Source organism: Cuculus canorus, chromosome 2 (genome assembly GCF_017976375.1).
Source record: "Cuculus canorus isolate bCucCan1 chromosome 2, bCucCan1.pri, whole genome shotgun sequence".
NCBI classification, from domain to species: Eukaryota; Metazoa; Chordata; class Aves; order Cuculiformes; family Cuculidae; genus Cuculus; species Cuculus canorus.
Window position 1 is genome coordinate 100,997,251 of NC_071402.1, and position 17,652 is coordinate 101,014,902.

Below are 17,652 nucleotides of genomic sequence, written 5' to 3' on the forward strand. Positions count from 1 at the left end.
AGGTTAGTAATCCAACATATCTTTTTTCCAGTCAGTTGTTAATTCCTAAGCAATGCTCTGTGCTAGTGGGGTTTTTTTTTAAATTAAAGTTGGTTTACGTTGTTCTGTATGCACTGTAACCAAGACTTAGTTTTTTTGAGTATGTATATGTGTATGTATGCTTGTATATATTCTTGTACATATGTTCACACATGTAAATACTTGTAAATATTCATTTACACAGGCATACTTATATAGATCTTTAAATACATAAAAAGATTACCTTACCAGCAAATGAAAACTTGTGACACTTCCTATAACTCAGTGGGGCATACCTAGATTACACAAAATGCTTTGAATACTTAAGCGTCTGGTAAACACCAAGAACAGCCCACTGAAATGGGCTCAGTCATTTTAAGGGTTGTTCTCTGGGCAGAGATTTGGTCTAGCAAAATTCAGACCTGTCAAGAAAAGGGAATTGGTATTTCAATCTGTTATGACTGCAAATCCATTTCTGTTGTTGGGATGTAGCTGGTATGTCTTTTAGGAGCAATGTCTGCAAAAAGCAGTTTGTGGCTCACTCAAGAGGGAAGAATGAGAATCTCCTTTCCTTTTCTGAGCACAAAAGAATGCTTTGTTTGCTCCCAGCATCTGGATAACTGATGATCTCATTTTAGAGCGCTTATTTCTATCGGGTTTTATTATAATAATCAGTTTTATTGGACAGAGAGTGAGAGAAGGTAATGACTTAGCTCAGTCTAATTCACGAATGCTGGGTTTAGATATGAGTAGGGTATTTCTGAATGATGGCTTTATGAATGAATCGGATCTCCATCTTCAGAATGTTATAGATTTAAGTAACTGAAAAAAATAGTTTGTTTCAGCCGGAGAACTTTGCCTGATGTATATTTGGCTAATTACCCCTTGTGGCTTTAGTCTTTTTGTTTCTTTTGAATTTCATAAATACAGCAGTGCTTTCTTTGTGAAGTGTTCTTCCTTTAGTTACGTATGGAGTTTGTTTGGCCTAAGGCAGGCACAATGCAGGAACAACCACAAAGCCACAGACAGAATGAAAAGAATAAATGTATTTCTGTTACCTCGCAGTCCCAGGCAGCTCTGAAACGGCACCCAGGCAAAGGAAATATAAGTCGGAAGGCAGGCACCATGGAGCTCAGTCCTCACTAGAAAGTGTGTGTTCTTAAACTGCTGCTTTGCCTGTGTAAGTGCAGTAGTTTTCCACCATGCTTTGATCCTCTGCACAGCAGGGCAGGTGTCTCAAGCATGTCTTCTGGGATGGCTCTGAGCCTATATTACCCTAACACCAAAGCACACAAGATAAGGCAATGATTAGCATGCTTTTAAGTGTTTTTCTGTGTCCCAGATGCAAGGTCACTTTTAAGTGTGTTCTACAATTCCTCTTCACCAATATTCCGTTATGTTCCCACAGAGTCTGTACACCATATTTGTGTTGCTTATGAGTCTGAATGGGATGCTGATTCAAGACTCAGTCTTTTTGTTGCTATCCAGGCTAAACTCACACATGACTTCAGTGATTTCTTTCTAGCAAAGACTCTGCCATTGAGTTACACAAGAGCAGCGAACTCTTCCTTTTCATGTAGGTGGAAAAAGACCTCAATGGCTGCATTTACTGTTGTCTACGTCTTTAAAGATTTTGTGTATTGTTGGTGGCATTTGTGATTTGGTTTTGCCTGAGCCAGTAGCAAAGTTGTGCAGGTTGTAATGGAAGGAAATCCATTTTTCTTTTGTATTTAACCCTGGGAATATAGGCTTAAGCATCAGTAATAGATGATGAGAACCTTGTCTGTAATATCAGAGCTTCCTGAAAGATTTAATGTTTTATTCTTTACTTCTTGTGATTGTCTTCTCCCTCTCATGCGTTTTGCAGGAAATCTCAAAGTAGGTTGTAGAAGAAACAGCATGTGTATTTATTTCCTAATTGCATCTGTTAGCCTTTTGTGAAGTCAAAGCTAATAATGCTGTTTTAAAACACAAATTCTACTAAATGTACAATTTCAGTGCATGAAGTCACTTCATGAATGTAGGCATCCCTCATGCTGTCAGGAAAAAAAAATGAAGAATTTTGTCATGGATTAAAGGCAGTCTTCTGTTTGCTTTAAGGTTGATTGCATTTGTAAGCAGTGTGTGGTTATTGTTCATTATCAGTGCTAATAGTTAGAGCAGTATATTTGTGTGAACACTAATAAATTTTTAGAATAAAGAATCATGATCCTGTGAAGCAAAGAACTTGTTCCAAATTTTTACCAGGAGAAAATAAGTGAACGTAGTGTGCCTATAAGATTGCAAAGAAAATGGGACAGCAAGCCTTACGTTTTTTTTGTCTGAGAAGTGACTGAAGCGTGAGGGTTTTTCATTCAAGAGAAAATGCACTTGCATTTGAAATGAGCATGGTCATATATTTGCTGACCTCACAGCCTGGTCATTGCATCTTTCCTGTTGGGTCTGTCTGTAGAATATCTTTTTCTTGGTAGAAGCACTGAGAAATGAGTATGGCTTTCAGCTCCAGTAGTCTACGGTTAGACCCCAGTTAATCTTCCAGCTAAACCTCTGTTGTTCTGCAGCTTACTGATCTTGAAGATTGAATAAGCAAGCTTTTCCTGAATTTGAAATACAGCTTAGCTCATAGTAGCCCAAAACAGACATTACATGGAAATGAAGCAAACTTCAGAGTAAAGAAGGAGTATAAATGGAAAATCTGTTAAAGTTAGCCTGTGTTGAATTCTAGCTATTATGCTGTTGCATCATACTTGCAGTGCTGCTCGTAACTTCGTATGTTAAGTGCTGTTTTCTAATTCTAAACTTGCTAGGACAATTAATCTTTTCCTGCTCTTAAGTCAGCAGGAATTTAAAAGAAATCAGGTGCTTTACTGTTGGAAGTAATGTTTGCAACACTATGTAAACTGTATTTCACAATCAGAAATTAGCCTGAACAATCTTGGTCACTGTGAGTTTGAAGTCACCCTGCTTTTCTTAGGTGTCTGGAAGTGCTAGTATGACTAAGATTCACAGGTTGCATTTGGAACACTTTGATCTTACTGTCTGTGTTGTTCACATGTAACCCCTCTGGTGCACACGAAGCTGTGAAGATAGGTGTCAAGATAATCAGCCTATGAAGTTTAACCAGACATACGTTATCATAAGCTGATGGAATGCACAGATCTGATAACATTGCTGTAATTAACCAGTCTTTCAGGTGTAGTTAAAAGCTAATGTATTTCAGGATTTTTTGTTTTGTTTTGAAGTATGTAGGTACTTATATGTAACAGGCTTGAGTTGGTCCAGATATGTAAATAGAAAGCTTGTCTAAGGGAAGGGAGAATCCACCAACTCCTTTACTCATACATTTTATTTGCTTTTGTTCTAGTTTGCAAGTATGCTTGTCACAGGAAATGCGAAGGAAAGGTAAGCTTATGTATTTGACTCTCTTCTTGATGATCTGCATTTATTGGAAGTTGAGACTACAAAAGTTGTATCAGCTACTTAAGAATGATTATTAAATCAGATGCCTAGCTGTCAGAGAAGAATATGTTTTTTTTTTTCTGGTGTATTGTTCTTGCCTTTAATAAAAAACAGGTACCTATGTATTCAAAACATCTGCACCAGTGGTTGAGTTTGTCATTCCTCTTATAGGAGGATGTTTCAAGTTGAAAACAGTAAGTTAAGTGGGTGAAATAGAAGCCACAGTTTTACCAGAAAAGAAAAAATGTATCTAAGTCAGTAAGGTGTATGTATGCACACACACATGCGCACACCTGTGTTTGTGCGCGTGTGTTTATATACACATACACACTCCTATATATATTAAAAAAAATATGGCAACAGGCAAAAAGGCAAGCTTTTAGCATGGGGTTATAAGGAGTATATAGATATTAATTTATTTTCAGAGTCTACTGTAAATAGTTTCCACCTAGTTCAGCTTCATTAGTAGATTTTTAGTTCTTAAATTCTCCAAGTCCCTTTCACACAAGATTTCCCCATCTCTAGATTTTTGTCAAAGACATTTACAGAGCATTGCAGCCTAGATTTAGCAGTCTTGAATGCCTCTGTTTTACCAGAGCCGCCCTTGTGGTATAATAGTCACTGCTTTTAACTAAAACTTTTGATTAGTACTTGCTTTTTATTTTTTTTTTGTAGCACTGAATGTCTGCAGACCATGGATCTAGTCTAATTACTTGTGTTGTTTACTTGATGTTTGGCCTTGTGCAAGGATTTTTTTGTTTCATTGCTTCCAAGAAATATAACTAAATTCAGTAACGAACCTTTTCTTAGTGAAGGACTTGGAGATTTGTCAGGCCACTTGGGGAATTTCTGGTACAATTCAAGTGAAAATGGTACTTATGTATTTGAAAATTGCTGTTATATACATACATGTTATGTATGCTGAATAAATGCAGAATTTTATTTTTTTGTGAAATAAGATGATAAAATACACACAATGGTAATTATGATTGCAAGTAAGATGTTACCTTTTGAAGGTTTTTGTCAACTATTTACATTCAATAATGACTAGTAATAATACTGTAGTAAAGGTAGTCAATCTGTCGAAGGGAAACAGCTTAGTAGAAAGCAGTATATTGTTATTAGACCAGATGATGTAACTGGTCCTTTTTTGCACAGTAGCTCGTTCTCTAAATAGTGTCTGCAGTATGGACTTCTACCAGCTTCCATGGGAAATGGTTTGTTGATAATGTTGATGGCTTGCGGATTTGCTTGGATAGGTGCTATGTTAGATCTAGAGTTTCTGGAAGGTATGGTATGTAAATGATGCTGGAGGCTGTGGTAAGAAATTGTTTAAACTTGTTTTGGAGAAAATAATTTCATAAGTGTGCCCTATGTTAAAAATAGGAAACTATATTTCAACTAATACTTATGCTCTCAGACGTTTGGATGTTGAGTGCAGGAAAGACTAGTATATGAAGTGCCAAAAGTATATTGTAGTGTAGTGTATATGTAGTGTATATGTAGTGTAACTACCATTGAGATATTGTTACATTTTATTTTTAAATAATTGAAAAGTATGCATTATGTAAGATTGAAAAAGGAGCTATGGGAAAAAGACCAAATTTTAATAACTATTATTTCAAGAGGCTTTTCCCCCCCCTTGGTTTTCAGAGAAGTAGTAAGCCAATAAGCAGTTTATATTCAGAATTTTCCATGAGTCTTTCTTTTCTATTTATATGAGGTTCACAGCTTATTGAAGCATTACTGAAAAGACTACTGGGGTTGTGAGTGTTCATAAAAGCATTATGTGCAAGTCTTGTAGGATGAACCCTGAACTGCTTCTGTGAGGGTTTTCCAAATGCCCCTGACATAGCAGTGAATAAAAATAAGAAATGGATGCAAGCATTGTAGCAGTACTTCAAAACCTAGGGCACAACTGGAAGAAATTATGAAGTTACAAAATCAAAAGAGAAGCATCAGAGATTAGCTTGCACCAGTTTAGGTGCTTGCATTTGGCATCGTTTTATTGGTTGCAGAAAGATTTGAAATTATGTAGCATAAATCCACTAGATGATGCAGATGGATACTGGTGTGAAAATTGGATGAGCTGTAAAGGGAGTTTACTGCAAACCCCTACCAAACAAAAAAAAAAAAAGCTCCAAAAGCCCTAACTCCTCTGTCGTGGAATTGAGTGGGGGAAAAAAAAAAAAAACAAACAAAAAAGTGAACGTGGCGGTTGTCTGGCTATAAAACCTTAAGAAATATATCCATCTCTGTCAGATTACTGTTTCCAGTTTAGCCCTGAAGGAGAGGGAATGAATTAATGGAAATTAAGGATCCACAAAGTCAGAACAGATGTCAGGAGGTAGTATTACATGCAGAGAGTAATGAATATGTGAACATGTCTTTCAGGCAAGTTTGTTCAGATGAAAAGCGGTGAGGTACTCGGGAGTGAAGTGATCTAATTGCGTCCTTAGGGACAGAGCTCTGAATGGGCTGTGCCATTAAGGAGCTGGTCAGGCAGTCTGAAGATGTCAACTCTGTTGATAAGCCTGTGTGAACTCTCATAGTCCATTTGTGAAACTGTTTGCGACATCCCTAGCAGTTCGGTGTCAGATCTTGGTGTGCACCAGGGTCTGTAGAAGCATTTGAATTCAGCAATTCGAATTCGCAGGACACCTGTTTTGCCAGCATACTGCTTGATGGGCCTCTTCTGCACCCATTAGTGTGGTATGCATTGGCAGTGCTGAGCTAGGACAGCCCTGTTGCTCTGAGCCTCAGAAACTTGATAAATCTTGATAGAAAAACACATGGTTTTGTCTGTAATGTGGCTTTTCTAGTACTCTGACTGTACCTACTCCTAGTGTTGCCTTGCTGACATGTCTATGTTGCTCATCAAGGAGGCCTGATGAACCATACTTTTCTTAACGTTGATAGAAAAGAGCCTAAAAATTACCCTGGCATGAATGGTGTCAGGGTCTTACTGAACCATAGTGGTACCTCTAACGATCATGGGAAGCCCTTGTTAACATGTCATTGATCTCGATTAGCTGTTGTAAGATATTTGATAGACTTATTTAGAACTGAAGTCAACTGTTCAAATTATGTTATACCAGCATATACTACTGTCTCAATTTGCTATATAATTTTTTTTGTCGTTTAGTAAACAGTGTCAGGAGCGGGAAACCGCTCTAGAAGAAAGTGCTATTCCTGTATGTACTCTATTTTAAAACTCTCTTGGAAAACCATTTTTTTTTCACTTTGAAAAACATTATAAGAATGAATTCTGAAAGCCTTTTGTTTTTCTATACAAACCACAGTTCATTTAGGTAATTACTATCTTGTATGGCATCTGTCTGTGTGTGTTTCACTAGGAAATCTCTGTGTGGCAATTTGTTCAGACATACAGATCCAATTAGTGTTCCCTGAGGTTTCTGAAGCTACAGCATGTCTACTGCTCTAGAGCTTTGCTCTGGCTTCTGCTGTGGGATCTTGAGTCCCTTGTATTTTGTAGATTTGTCACCAACCAAATGTCTCTGCATATGAGGTAGGAATGCTTGTTTGTCCCACCACAAGGCTTTCTCTTAGCTCTCTGTCCTGGGATACTATTTTGTCCATCTTTCACTCTCAGTTAGGTAAGTGATATAGAGCTGGAGCATTGAAAGGCATCATCTTGTGACTCTAGCCAAACTTTTTTCTTTGAAGTCTGGAAACTTGAAAAACCAGTTTCTTTGTCCTGTCATGTGGGAAGACTGAAAGTGGGAGCCTCTTTACTATGTTTTCTTGACTCGTTTCTTGTATGCGAATTTTCTGTCTTGAGAACAGACTGATTTGATTAAATTTGTAAGCAAATGCTTAAATTCTCTGACAACCAGTAAGCTTAAGTCTTTTGCTGAATCTTGTGTGGTTCAGCTTTATGCCTTTGCCTGTGAACATTAATTCAACCTGGAAGATATTTTTGCCATGCTTAAGCCGAGAAGATATTTTCTTTATAAAATAGTTTGATTCTTGGCTAGTCTGAAGTGGTGTTTCAAAGAAACCAATATCCTAGACTCTGGCTTTTTCTAGTTCCAGTAAGATTATTTTATAAGTTTGATTCAGCATGCTTCTTCCTTCACCTTTTAAGAAGCTATCTTAGACATCAATGGAGTGCAGATTTAATCAAAGTTTTGGAATTAATGGACTAAAATCCTTGTTTCAACAAGTTTCCTGAGTTATAGTATGCCACTTGAATGCTGGTAAAGCTAGACCGAACAATTTATTACTTTCATATTCTGTAGTTTTTTTTTTGTAGAGAAAGAACGTATTTATAATATGCTTTTAGTATTTTATCATTTATAGTGACAAATTGTTTTCAGTGTGAAAGGTATAAACCCTGGCACTTCTTTCTGCTGTTTTTCTCAAAGGCCATGCCTTTTCTTGTTGTTTTTTTTTCTCTAGGCATTTGTATCTGTTAAAATGTAGACTATTTCTTCCCTTGACCCTGCTCTTCCTTTTTCTTTAAACTGTTAAGCTGTTGCCAATTGAAGAGAATTGAAAGGCGGCTCCCGAATACGTGATCTGTTGTGATAGACATCTAAATCTTTTTCTTTCTTAGTCTGTTTAATATTCTATGAAATATGAACATGATTACAGAAAAGTGCATAGACATAAATATTTAACTTGAATTATTGTAAAAGATGACGACTAGCAGCACTCTAGATGGGAGGGAGAGAGTCACAGCCAGAAAAGTTAGCAAGGAGTAGTAGTTGGTATTGGTCCTGGGTTGCATGTTCACCTTGTATTGTGAGAATACAGAACTTCCTGTCCACCTGTGTGTCACTGTGTTTGTGTATATATATATATAGAGAGAGAGAGACACTAATGTTGGTCAGATGTTTTCAGTTTGGAGACTGAAAGCACAAGCTGCATTGGCTCTCAAAGGCTCTGTTAGTTTTTGTCACTTGGTCACTTGGACTGGCTTGTGAATAGATCATGTGCTTACTTGGGACAGCCTTGTTAACATTGTAGGGCTGAGCTGTGACTCTTGCAGTGGATGGGCATGAAAGCAGATGCTTTTACCCTTTGAAGAGAATGAGTGGCCCTTGACAGACTGTTTGGACAGATACTTGTGAGAGAAATGTATGGTGCACTTCGATATGACAATTTCTTGTGGGATTTTTCTTGGAGCAAGAAGGAAAGATTTTGTGTAAGATTAAAGAAAAGAAATGGTGTATTTTCTGTCATCTTTGGCCAGGAGTTCCAAGGCAAGTCACATTAACTATTACTTCATTTACCTTCCTGAAAATTAGTTTAGTCTCCTGAAATGTTGTCTACTATAATAGTTCCCACAAAATGGCTGACAGATATACATGCTTGTGTTCCCTCTCTTATGTGCCTTTGTATTTGTAACATATACATACATGCAAACACAGCAACTATGAGGTACTTAAAGGCAAAGAAGGCATTAATAGTCAGACCAGTTATCCCCAGGGTATTCAGCCCCGCTGAGCTGGAAAGCAGGGAGGGACAGAGAGCAGAATAAACACCCACAAATCCCGGAGGAAGCAGTTAATGGCTTGCTATGCCATCTCAACACTTGCAAGTCTGTCTGCGTGGGATTCACCAGAGAGTACTGTGGGAGCTAGCGGAGGAACTTCCCAAACCATTCTTCATCCTTTATCAGCAGTCCTGGTTAATAGTGGAAGTTCCAGATGACTGGAGGCTTGCCAGTGTGATGCCCATCTACAGGAAGGGCTGGAAGGAGTATCCAGGGAACTACAGGCCTGTCAACCTAACCTCATTGCCAAAGAAAACTGTGGAGCGGTTCATCTTGAATGCACTCACTGGGCACGTGCAAGACAATCGGATGATCAGGCCCAACTATCATGGGATCATGAAAGGCAGGTCCTGCTTGACTAAACTAATCTCCCTCTATGACCAGATGACCCATTTAGTGGATGAGGGAAAGGCTATGGGTATTATTTACCTCAAATTCAGTAACGCCTTTGACACTTTTTTCCACAGCATTCCCTTAGAGAAGCTGGAGGCTTTGGGCATACACTTCAATGGGTAAAACACTAGCTGGATGGCTGGGCACAAAGGGTTGTTCTGCTGGTGGCCAGTCACAAGTGGTGTTCCCCAGGGCTCAGTATTGGGGCCAGTTCTGTTTATCTTTATCAATGACCTGGACAAAAGGATTGAGTGCTCCCTCAGTAAGTTTGCAGATGACACCAAATTGGGTTGGAGTGTCGATCTGCTTGAGGGTAGGGAAGTTCTGCAGAGGGATCTGGACAGGCTGGATCAGTGGGACAAGGCCAATTGTATGAGGTTTAATAAGGCCAAATGCTGGGTCCTTCACTTGGCTCACAGCAACCCCATGCAACGCTCGAGGCTTCAAAAAGAGTGGCTGGAAATCTGACTCGACAAAAAGGACCTTGGGGTGCTGGTTGGCAGCTAGCTGCACTTGAGCCAACGGTGACCGAGAAGGCCAGTAGCATCCTGGCTTGTATCAGAAATGGTGTGGCCAGCAGGAACAGGGAAGCGATTGTCCCTTTGCACTGGTCGGGCTGCACCTTGAATATGGTGTTCAGTTTTGGGCCGCTCAGTACAAGAAGGACGTTGAGGTCCTAGAGCATGTCCAGAGATATGCTCCAGACCTTTCACCAGCTTTGTTGCCTAAGTCTTATGAGGAGCAGCTAAGGGAACTTTTCTCTTTAGCCTAGAGAAAAGGGGGCTGAGGGGAGACCTTATCACTGTCTACAACTATCTGAAAGGAAGTGGTAGTAAGGTGGTGCTGGTCCGTTCTCTCAAGTAACAAGTGATAGGATGAGAGGAGATGGCCTCGAGTTGCTTCAGGGGAGGTTTAGACTGGATATTTTAGAGCCAGGCCACATAAGGCTAGAATAAAATGTTTGCAGTTGAAGTTCAAAGGATTACTATCTGAGTTTTGTAACTGACATTTGCAGCTCAGAGGGGTCTTTGGATTTTTCTTGATTGTACCCTGAAGCATTATTTTGTTGATCCTCCTGTCTGCAAAAAATATTTTGCCCTCTGTTAGATATATCACTTCTGTGAACTATGTAATGAATAAACCTTTGGATCCATCCAGAACTGTAAGCTAGTGAGGGACATGAGGACTTGTCATTGGTTTTTTTTATGGGCATAAACCTTGCATTGTTTAAGTAACAGAAGTGCTGTGCTGGCGCCTTGTGTATTTGGCAGTTAACTTGCTGGAGCTTTCAAAAAATGAAAAAGTGTTTTAAAGTATGCTAGTGTTTTTAGATAAAACTTCCCATTTTGGACTTAGTTTCAGATGGCTGGCTATGTTGTGCAAGACCCAGCTGGTACAACTTCAAGTTTTGTTGTTTCCTTGCTAGTTTTCCCAGAAGTCCTGACAGTTTTGTAAGCTGAAACTTCTAAGTTTTGTTAGAATTCACTTTTACTACTTTTGTGTGACAACATAGGAATTTGTAGCATTTTGCTAGTAATTATTTCTAAAAAGCTGCTTCCCTTGTCTTGTTCTGTCTTGCTGAAGAAAACATTTAATACCTCCCACAGTTAAAGCATAATAAAGAAAAGTCAGTCTTAGTGAAGACTGTCCTTTTGCGAGAGCTAGTTTTAGTTATTAAAAACCATATTTTTAAATGTCACAGGGAGAGTATTCTGTACCTTTTTGTTGCTTTATCTCTTTTCTGAATAGCTGAAAAATTGAAGGTACATTTGGAATGTACATGTTTGAAAACTTGTTCAAATATATTTTGAAAGGAGGGAAACTGGTTAAAAGGACTATGAGAGGGCTATGAAAGTCAGATATACTGTAATAAAATTAATGTACTTTCAGTGCCTTCATGTTGACCTATAACAAAATGCCCTAAATCCTAAAAATGGGTGAACTGAGGTCTTGTAGAGGGATGCCTTTACAACACAAGAATACATTTTGGTAGGAAAGTTGAAGGTTCCTCCCTGGTTCTCTGCCCTTTGGGCTACTGTGGCCTCCTTTGACTTGCTGGCAGTGTCATCCAACAGTTTTTCCGAAGGTTTTCTGTAAACTTCCTGCTGAAGAGGTCACTCTCTTTGATGTGACTTTTACAGTCCTGTCACGGACTGAAACCAGGCTTATGCTGCGTTGCTTCGGATTGTGTGATTCAAAGAGCTATCTTTCCTTCTTGTGATTGAATGTATTTATGCATTAAACTGGCCTATGCAAAGTGCAGAGTCATCCTGCAGATGGGTGGTTTTCAGCTGTGCTGGTTTCGGCTGTGCGTGAGGTCAGGCTGGGGCACCTCCAAGCATGGCCAAGAATAAGTCCATGACAGTGTAGGCACTCCTGTGGAGGGACTGCAGCCATGGCTAAAGCCAAGTTGGAGCAGATTTACTTCTGAAGGCATTGTGGTCTATGAAGAAGGCTCTGCTGGAACAGGCGTGCCTCAAAGCGACAGTGGCACATAGTTAAGTCTATGCTGTGGCAGGTATACCCCTGGAAAGACTGTGGCTCTTAGACAAGGCTCCACTTGGAAACAGGTACACCCTTAACGGACTGCAGTCTGTGGATAAGTCCAAGCTGGAGCAGGGGTAGCCTATGGTCTGGTCCAAAGGGACTAGGGGTGAAGTTTGTGATGGAAGTGCTTTTCAGTTGTTGTAACCTGGCATTTGAGTTGGATATTATAGGGAATGCTGTAGCAGGAACCACTTGGAGGACAAGCTTTAAAAGAAGCAGTGCAAGTGCAGCAGTGACGTGACCTTAGCTGGCTTTGGTGCCCAGTAACTCCATGCAACATATGACCTCTCCTGTCCTGAGTGACCACCGCAACAGATGGAACCCAACGTCATGGACTAAGTGAATTCAATGGACATTTTGTGGACTTTTGTGGATGTTTTACAGACATTTCACAGGGGTGATGTGTAGACGAAGGGGTGTCTGTGTATGGTATTATAAGATGGTTAGGGAGGGTGGTTGTTAGTGAGAATGTATTAGATAGTGTGATACCTTAACATGATGTAAATGTTATGAGGGTGGAGAATGTGGTGGTTTTGGCTAAGGTAGTCTTCTTCATAGTAGCTAGCTAGTATGGGACTATGTTTTGGATTTGTGCTGGAAACAGTTTTGACAATATAGGGATGTTTTAATTACTGCGAAACAGTGCTTACATGGAGTCGAGGCCTTGTATGCTCCTCATACCACCCTACCACTGAGTAGGCTAAGGGTGCTTGAGAAGTTGGGAGGGGACACCGCCAGGACAGCTGACGCCGACTGGCCAAAGGGGTATTCTGTACATTTGGAGTTGTGGCATATATCTTCCCAAGTAACCATTATGCGTGATGGAGCCCTGCTTTCCTGGAAATGGCTGAACACCTGTCTGCCACTGGGAAGTACTGAATGAATTCCTTGTTTTGCTTTGCTTATGTGTGTGGCTTTTACATTACTTATTGAACTGTCTTTCTGTCAATTCACAAGTTTTCCCACTTTTACTCTTCCAATTTTCTCCCCTATTCCATCAGGAACTCTAGGGAAATAAAAAACCAAACAAAACCGCCCAAAACTCATTACTTTATCAACAAGTCTGACATTTGACTTCTGTCTTCATATCTTTCTGTGGTGTTGAGTAGAAAAGTCTGGCATTGCTGCCCTCTGGAGCCCCCCTCCTTGACTACATTTCCCTCTTCTTTGTAATATATATTAAAAAATCACCCCACAATTTTAAACCCAAGCTTATTCTTTAAATATTACTTTAATGTTATCTTTAATACTTTCATTTGATGGACATCTGTCTCAGACTTCAGGAGCACATTGGCAGCAGTGAAACCTGTGGGCTGAGTAGTGACTTCTGCAGTTTGTCATAACAAAGCTCCTCTCCCCTCCTCCTAAAGCTTCTGATACTGTTGACTGTGGTGCCATTTGTGACCACAGGAACCATAATGCCTGTAGCTCTTGTCACCATTGCTTAGATGCTGGAAGCAGATTAAAAGCCTGAGAAAAACAGACATTAAAGATCCAAAACTCTAAGATACAACAGGCCTGGTGTACAGCTTGTTTCCACTCAATAGACTCCTATCCATTCTGATAGTTTGTTCTTTTGGGAGAAGAAAATGTCCACACAACTATATTCCTGTTGCTTGCTAGGATCCTCCCTGTCTGGTAATACTGTAAAATATATTTGACTTTGTAAATGAAGTGTGTTTTCTCATGGGGATTATATCAAAATAAGTAAGCCTGGACTCCTAAAAGGATAACCTGATTCTCTCAGGAATGTGCACCTAATTCAGCTTGGAGAGGTCACATTTGATGCAAAGAAAATGGTCAAGTCTCTCAAAGATGTATGCAATTGCCAAAATTAGGATTTGTTTATATTTTTTTAAAGACTCAGCAAAATAAGACGTTTTGAGCAAAAATACTGTTTTGTTTTCACTTGCCTAGCATCAAATCATTTCAGCCAACTTTATAAACCTGGGGTTGAACAGATTAACTCAAATCACAGTAGCTAGTGCTCCATTTACAGTTCACATTGGCAAACTTGCACCACAGTGCAGAGGGCTAGTGCAAAGTTCAGTAAAAATCTAGCTTTAACGTCTTGGCTCCTGCTGGCTGGTTTAAACACTGTTAGGTACACCCAAGTTCCGACTGCATTTCTTGTCCTTTGCTTTTCAATTCCTTTGGAGCAAATCCAGTGATCTGATAAAGGAAAGGACTTATCTGCCTACTGGTTTACAGATTTCAGGGGAAACTAATTGGATTTTGATTCTAGGAATCTTCTGTTTCATTGGAGTGTTGAAGAGGTTCTTGTATTTTAACTTTTTTTTTTCCAGATAGCCTGTGTACCAAATGTATGGTGCTGTATGTGTTCTCCAGAGAGTTGGAGGAAGAACTTTCACAATCTAGGTCTGGATTGACTTTGAAAGATCAAATATCACAGCATGCAAGAAAGCTAGACTTTGAGGTGGCAAAGATATGTGAGAATAAATTCCTGTATCTTAGGATAACTGCGTTCTTAGTTACTTGTGAAAGCTTTATTTTCCTTCAGTAACTTCATTTGAAACAGCTTTATTTGGTGAAACGGGGGTTTATACGTATATAAATTTGCTGAATTTTGAAATACTCAGGAGATACCCTGAAGATACTTAGCTTTCCATTTCAGGTGCTAATTTCAGACTTTGTTTCATAAGGCATAATCCTAAGTAAACAGAAAGGAGATGTGCGTGGGTCAGGACTGTAGGAACATGGCACAGATGTTACAGTACTCAGTTACTAATTTTTTTCCCAAGAAGCTCGTGGAGAGTTTCTCAAACTCTGTGTGATCCTCTTTACACTTAGATGAGGTGGGTACATGTAGTGTTAGTGTTATTTCAGCAAATAAAAATATACTGAAGCTGAAAAATTAATAACATGGTGCTAAAATATTGCTGTTGAAGTTTGGGTTTGGATTCAGAGAGCTCCCAGCTGTGTTTGTTCTGTCTTTCCCTGTAACAACTTTGTCATAGATCTAGGTGAGAGAAGATGTAAGAAGAATGTAACGTATTCCCTTTTTATTCTAGAATTTAGATCTATGTTTTTTTTGTCATGTTACCAGTTGTATCTTTAAGAGCGCAGTTATTTGAAGATACAGTGCACTTAATATCCTTTAATTTGTTGGTTTGATGAGTAAGGAAGTTCATGGTTTGTGAAGTGGATGCTTGGGAAGTGAATTGGAAAAGGGGGACAATAACTGATGGCCATGTCAAAAGAAAAAATCTAAGCAAAGAAGTTTCTTACATTATCAAGACCTAAGTCCAAAGCTGTAGATTTGTAAGAGAGTGTGTGTATGTATATGTGTGTCTGTGTATATACGTAAAGACAGATATTTAATTTTTTTGTGGGCTTACTATTTGGGCTCCCGACAGTTGTTTTTGCAAGTCACAAGGTCTCCTAGCATCACTATAACTTTACGTTGTTTGGAGGATGTCAGTTACTTCTTTTTTTCCTGCTCTATTCATCCTTTCTCATAAATTTTATAAAATGATTAGTAGTGAATTAGCATAAACTTGCTGTTTAGCCTATATACTTGATGAGAATTAGTCCCCCTGCACATTCTTTGTGTATCACATAACCTGGGTTAGGAATGCCAGCATTGCATACTTGGTAAAACTGTAGCTTGGAAGAAAGTGATTCGTTGTAGCCAAATGGTTTAATTAGTTTTGCAAAAGCAGTATGATAAGGTTTGAGATTTGAACTTTGAAATGCACCTTTGGTAATAACCAACTCATTCTTTGAAGATGGCTCTTCCTCTGGAAGATCTCCTACTCATAAAATAAGTAGTCAGGAAGATAAAAATGAAAGATGCATCTGGGAGTGAAAAAAAAAAGGCTTGAAATGTAAATACCTGCTGTCCCAGCAAATGACCTGTTTTGCAACAGTGGGGGGCACTGTTGTGTCTGTGTTACAGGGAGTGGGGACAGATTTTGTTTCCTCAGTGCCAGACGTCCTGCCATTTGTTGACATTTTTCTTGTGTGAGTCAACATTTATCTCATATTGGTCGGTTACCCATTAACCGATTTGGCTAAGTCATATGAAGGAAAATTACCTGCAGATTCATTGGAGTCAGAATTTCTTATCAAAGTAATTATTTTAATTCTTTTTCTGTCATTGTGGGACTTTTTCAGACTAAGGCTTCATTCAGGAAGTGTCACATCAGGAAAGTGTTTCCATATTAACTGTGTATGCAAGAATGGGTAGTTTGTCTTTCAGGTATTTGCTTGCTTCTTTATGGGAAGGCTAACGTGCCTATATCCATGTGTGTATATGTGCTAGGCACTGAAGAGAACTGTTTTTGAAAATCGGGCAAGACACTTCTGTGTTCTGGGAATGCTCGTTAATGCAAGAATGTGCAGAAGTGGAGAGCTAAATGCACCTTGGTTGTATGGAACTATGAAATATTGCACTAATGAATATCCAGTGTATTTCTTAGGAGAATAAAGATACTATTGAAAGCTGATAAAACAGGTAATTCATCTTTTTTAGGATTAGCTGTAGCTTCAGTTGGGGGATCAGAAAAGTCTTTCTGAAGTTTGTTTTGTGCAGATAGGTACACAGTGTATGTAACTTTAAACCAGTGAATGAGGGACTTATACTCCATTTTGTATTCTTGTATTGATACTGGCTTGAGGTCCTGCAATCTGGCTTCCTCTAAATGCTGATTTTTAGCACATCTCAGACTTTTGCAAACCAGGTAAAAGATTTCAAGCCACTCACATATCTTCAACTTAGGCTATCTAGACCTTCTGTTAGCCTCTCTGTTACCTGTGAACACATCAGATCTTTTGCTTTTAGACTGTTTGGATTAACAGTGGAAGAATTGGTGCAACTGCTCATGAGAACTGAAATTGGAATAGAGATCTTGACTGGTTTGCTTCATCTGGGAGTAACGAATATACTATTTGTTCATATGGAGTCAGAGGAAAAAACATGGGTGCACCTTGGGTGATTCACTGTGTCTTGCATTGAGTTGTGTAGCTCTAACCGTAGCAGTGGGTCCAGTTCTTTGGCTATGTGATGCATGTTGCATGCCCTACAGTTTAGTGAGAGTTCAACATGGTGGCAGAGTGCAAAAGTGAAGAGACTGCTGTGTGCTCCACAGAGGGTATTATGTGACTCTTCGGTAGTCCTAGAACAATACTGTCTAATGCAGATATTGATCTTTGTAAAAACAAAGTGTAAAAGACACGCAACCAGGAGTGGAGCCTTATCTGTAAAGTCAAGGTGCTACTTACAGTCATTGTGGGTATAGTGAAGCTCAGAGAGGAAAAAAATCAAGCGTTACCCATAAAGTTAGCTCTCATCTTCTCACACTCCTGAGTCTGTGTGAGTTGCCTGAATAAGATGCCACAGATCTGCCAAAAAAGATCCATAATTCTCTGCTGAAGTTCTTTTCTAGTTCTCTTTTTGTGAGAATAAAGGAGATGTTTCTTAGGCAATGAGCCAGCTCTAATTATGAAGGAGGTTACAGAAGAGTTGTGTTTTTGTTAGCCAGGAGGAAAGGAAATGCTTGATTTCTGGAGGGTGTTTAGCAATACAGGGAAGGGAGAGAGCAAAGATGATATTTGTGCTCCAGTGATGGCAATTTTATTCTGCAGTGTTTCCAATTATTAATTATGTGAGCATGTAATATTAATCTCTGCTTTTCCCCTGTGCTACCCAGCCAGTCTGCAAACTCCTTTGGGGATTTCATTAATTCTCTCCT

The 17,652-nt window shown here is 39.2% G+C and overlaps 1 protein-coding gene across 11 annotated transcripts in view; it reads left to right on the plus strand.

The window, feature by feature from the left end:
* TNS3 (tensin 3) overlaps positions 1 to 17,652 on the plus strand; it is a 221,051-nt gene that overhangs the window by 65,404 nt on the left and 137,995 nt on the right. For 7 of the 11 annotated variants that reach the window (XM_054060590.1, XM_054060591.1, XM_054060592.1 and 4 more), the window contains exon 3: positions 3,383 to 3,420. The exons of the other annotated variants lie outside the window; for them this stretch is intronic. In XM_054060590.1, the coding sequence (XP_053916565.1) occupies positions 3,383 to 3,420 (38 nt within the window). The remainder of the gene's footprint in view (positions 1 to 3,382; positions 3,421 to 17,652) is intronic. 11 annotated transcript variants of the gene reach the window in all.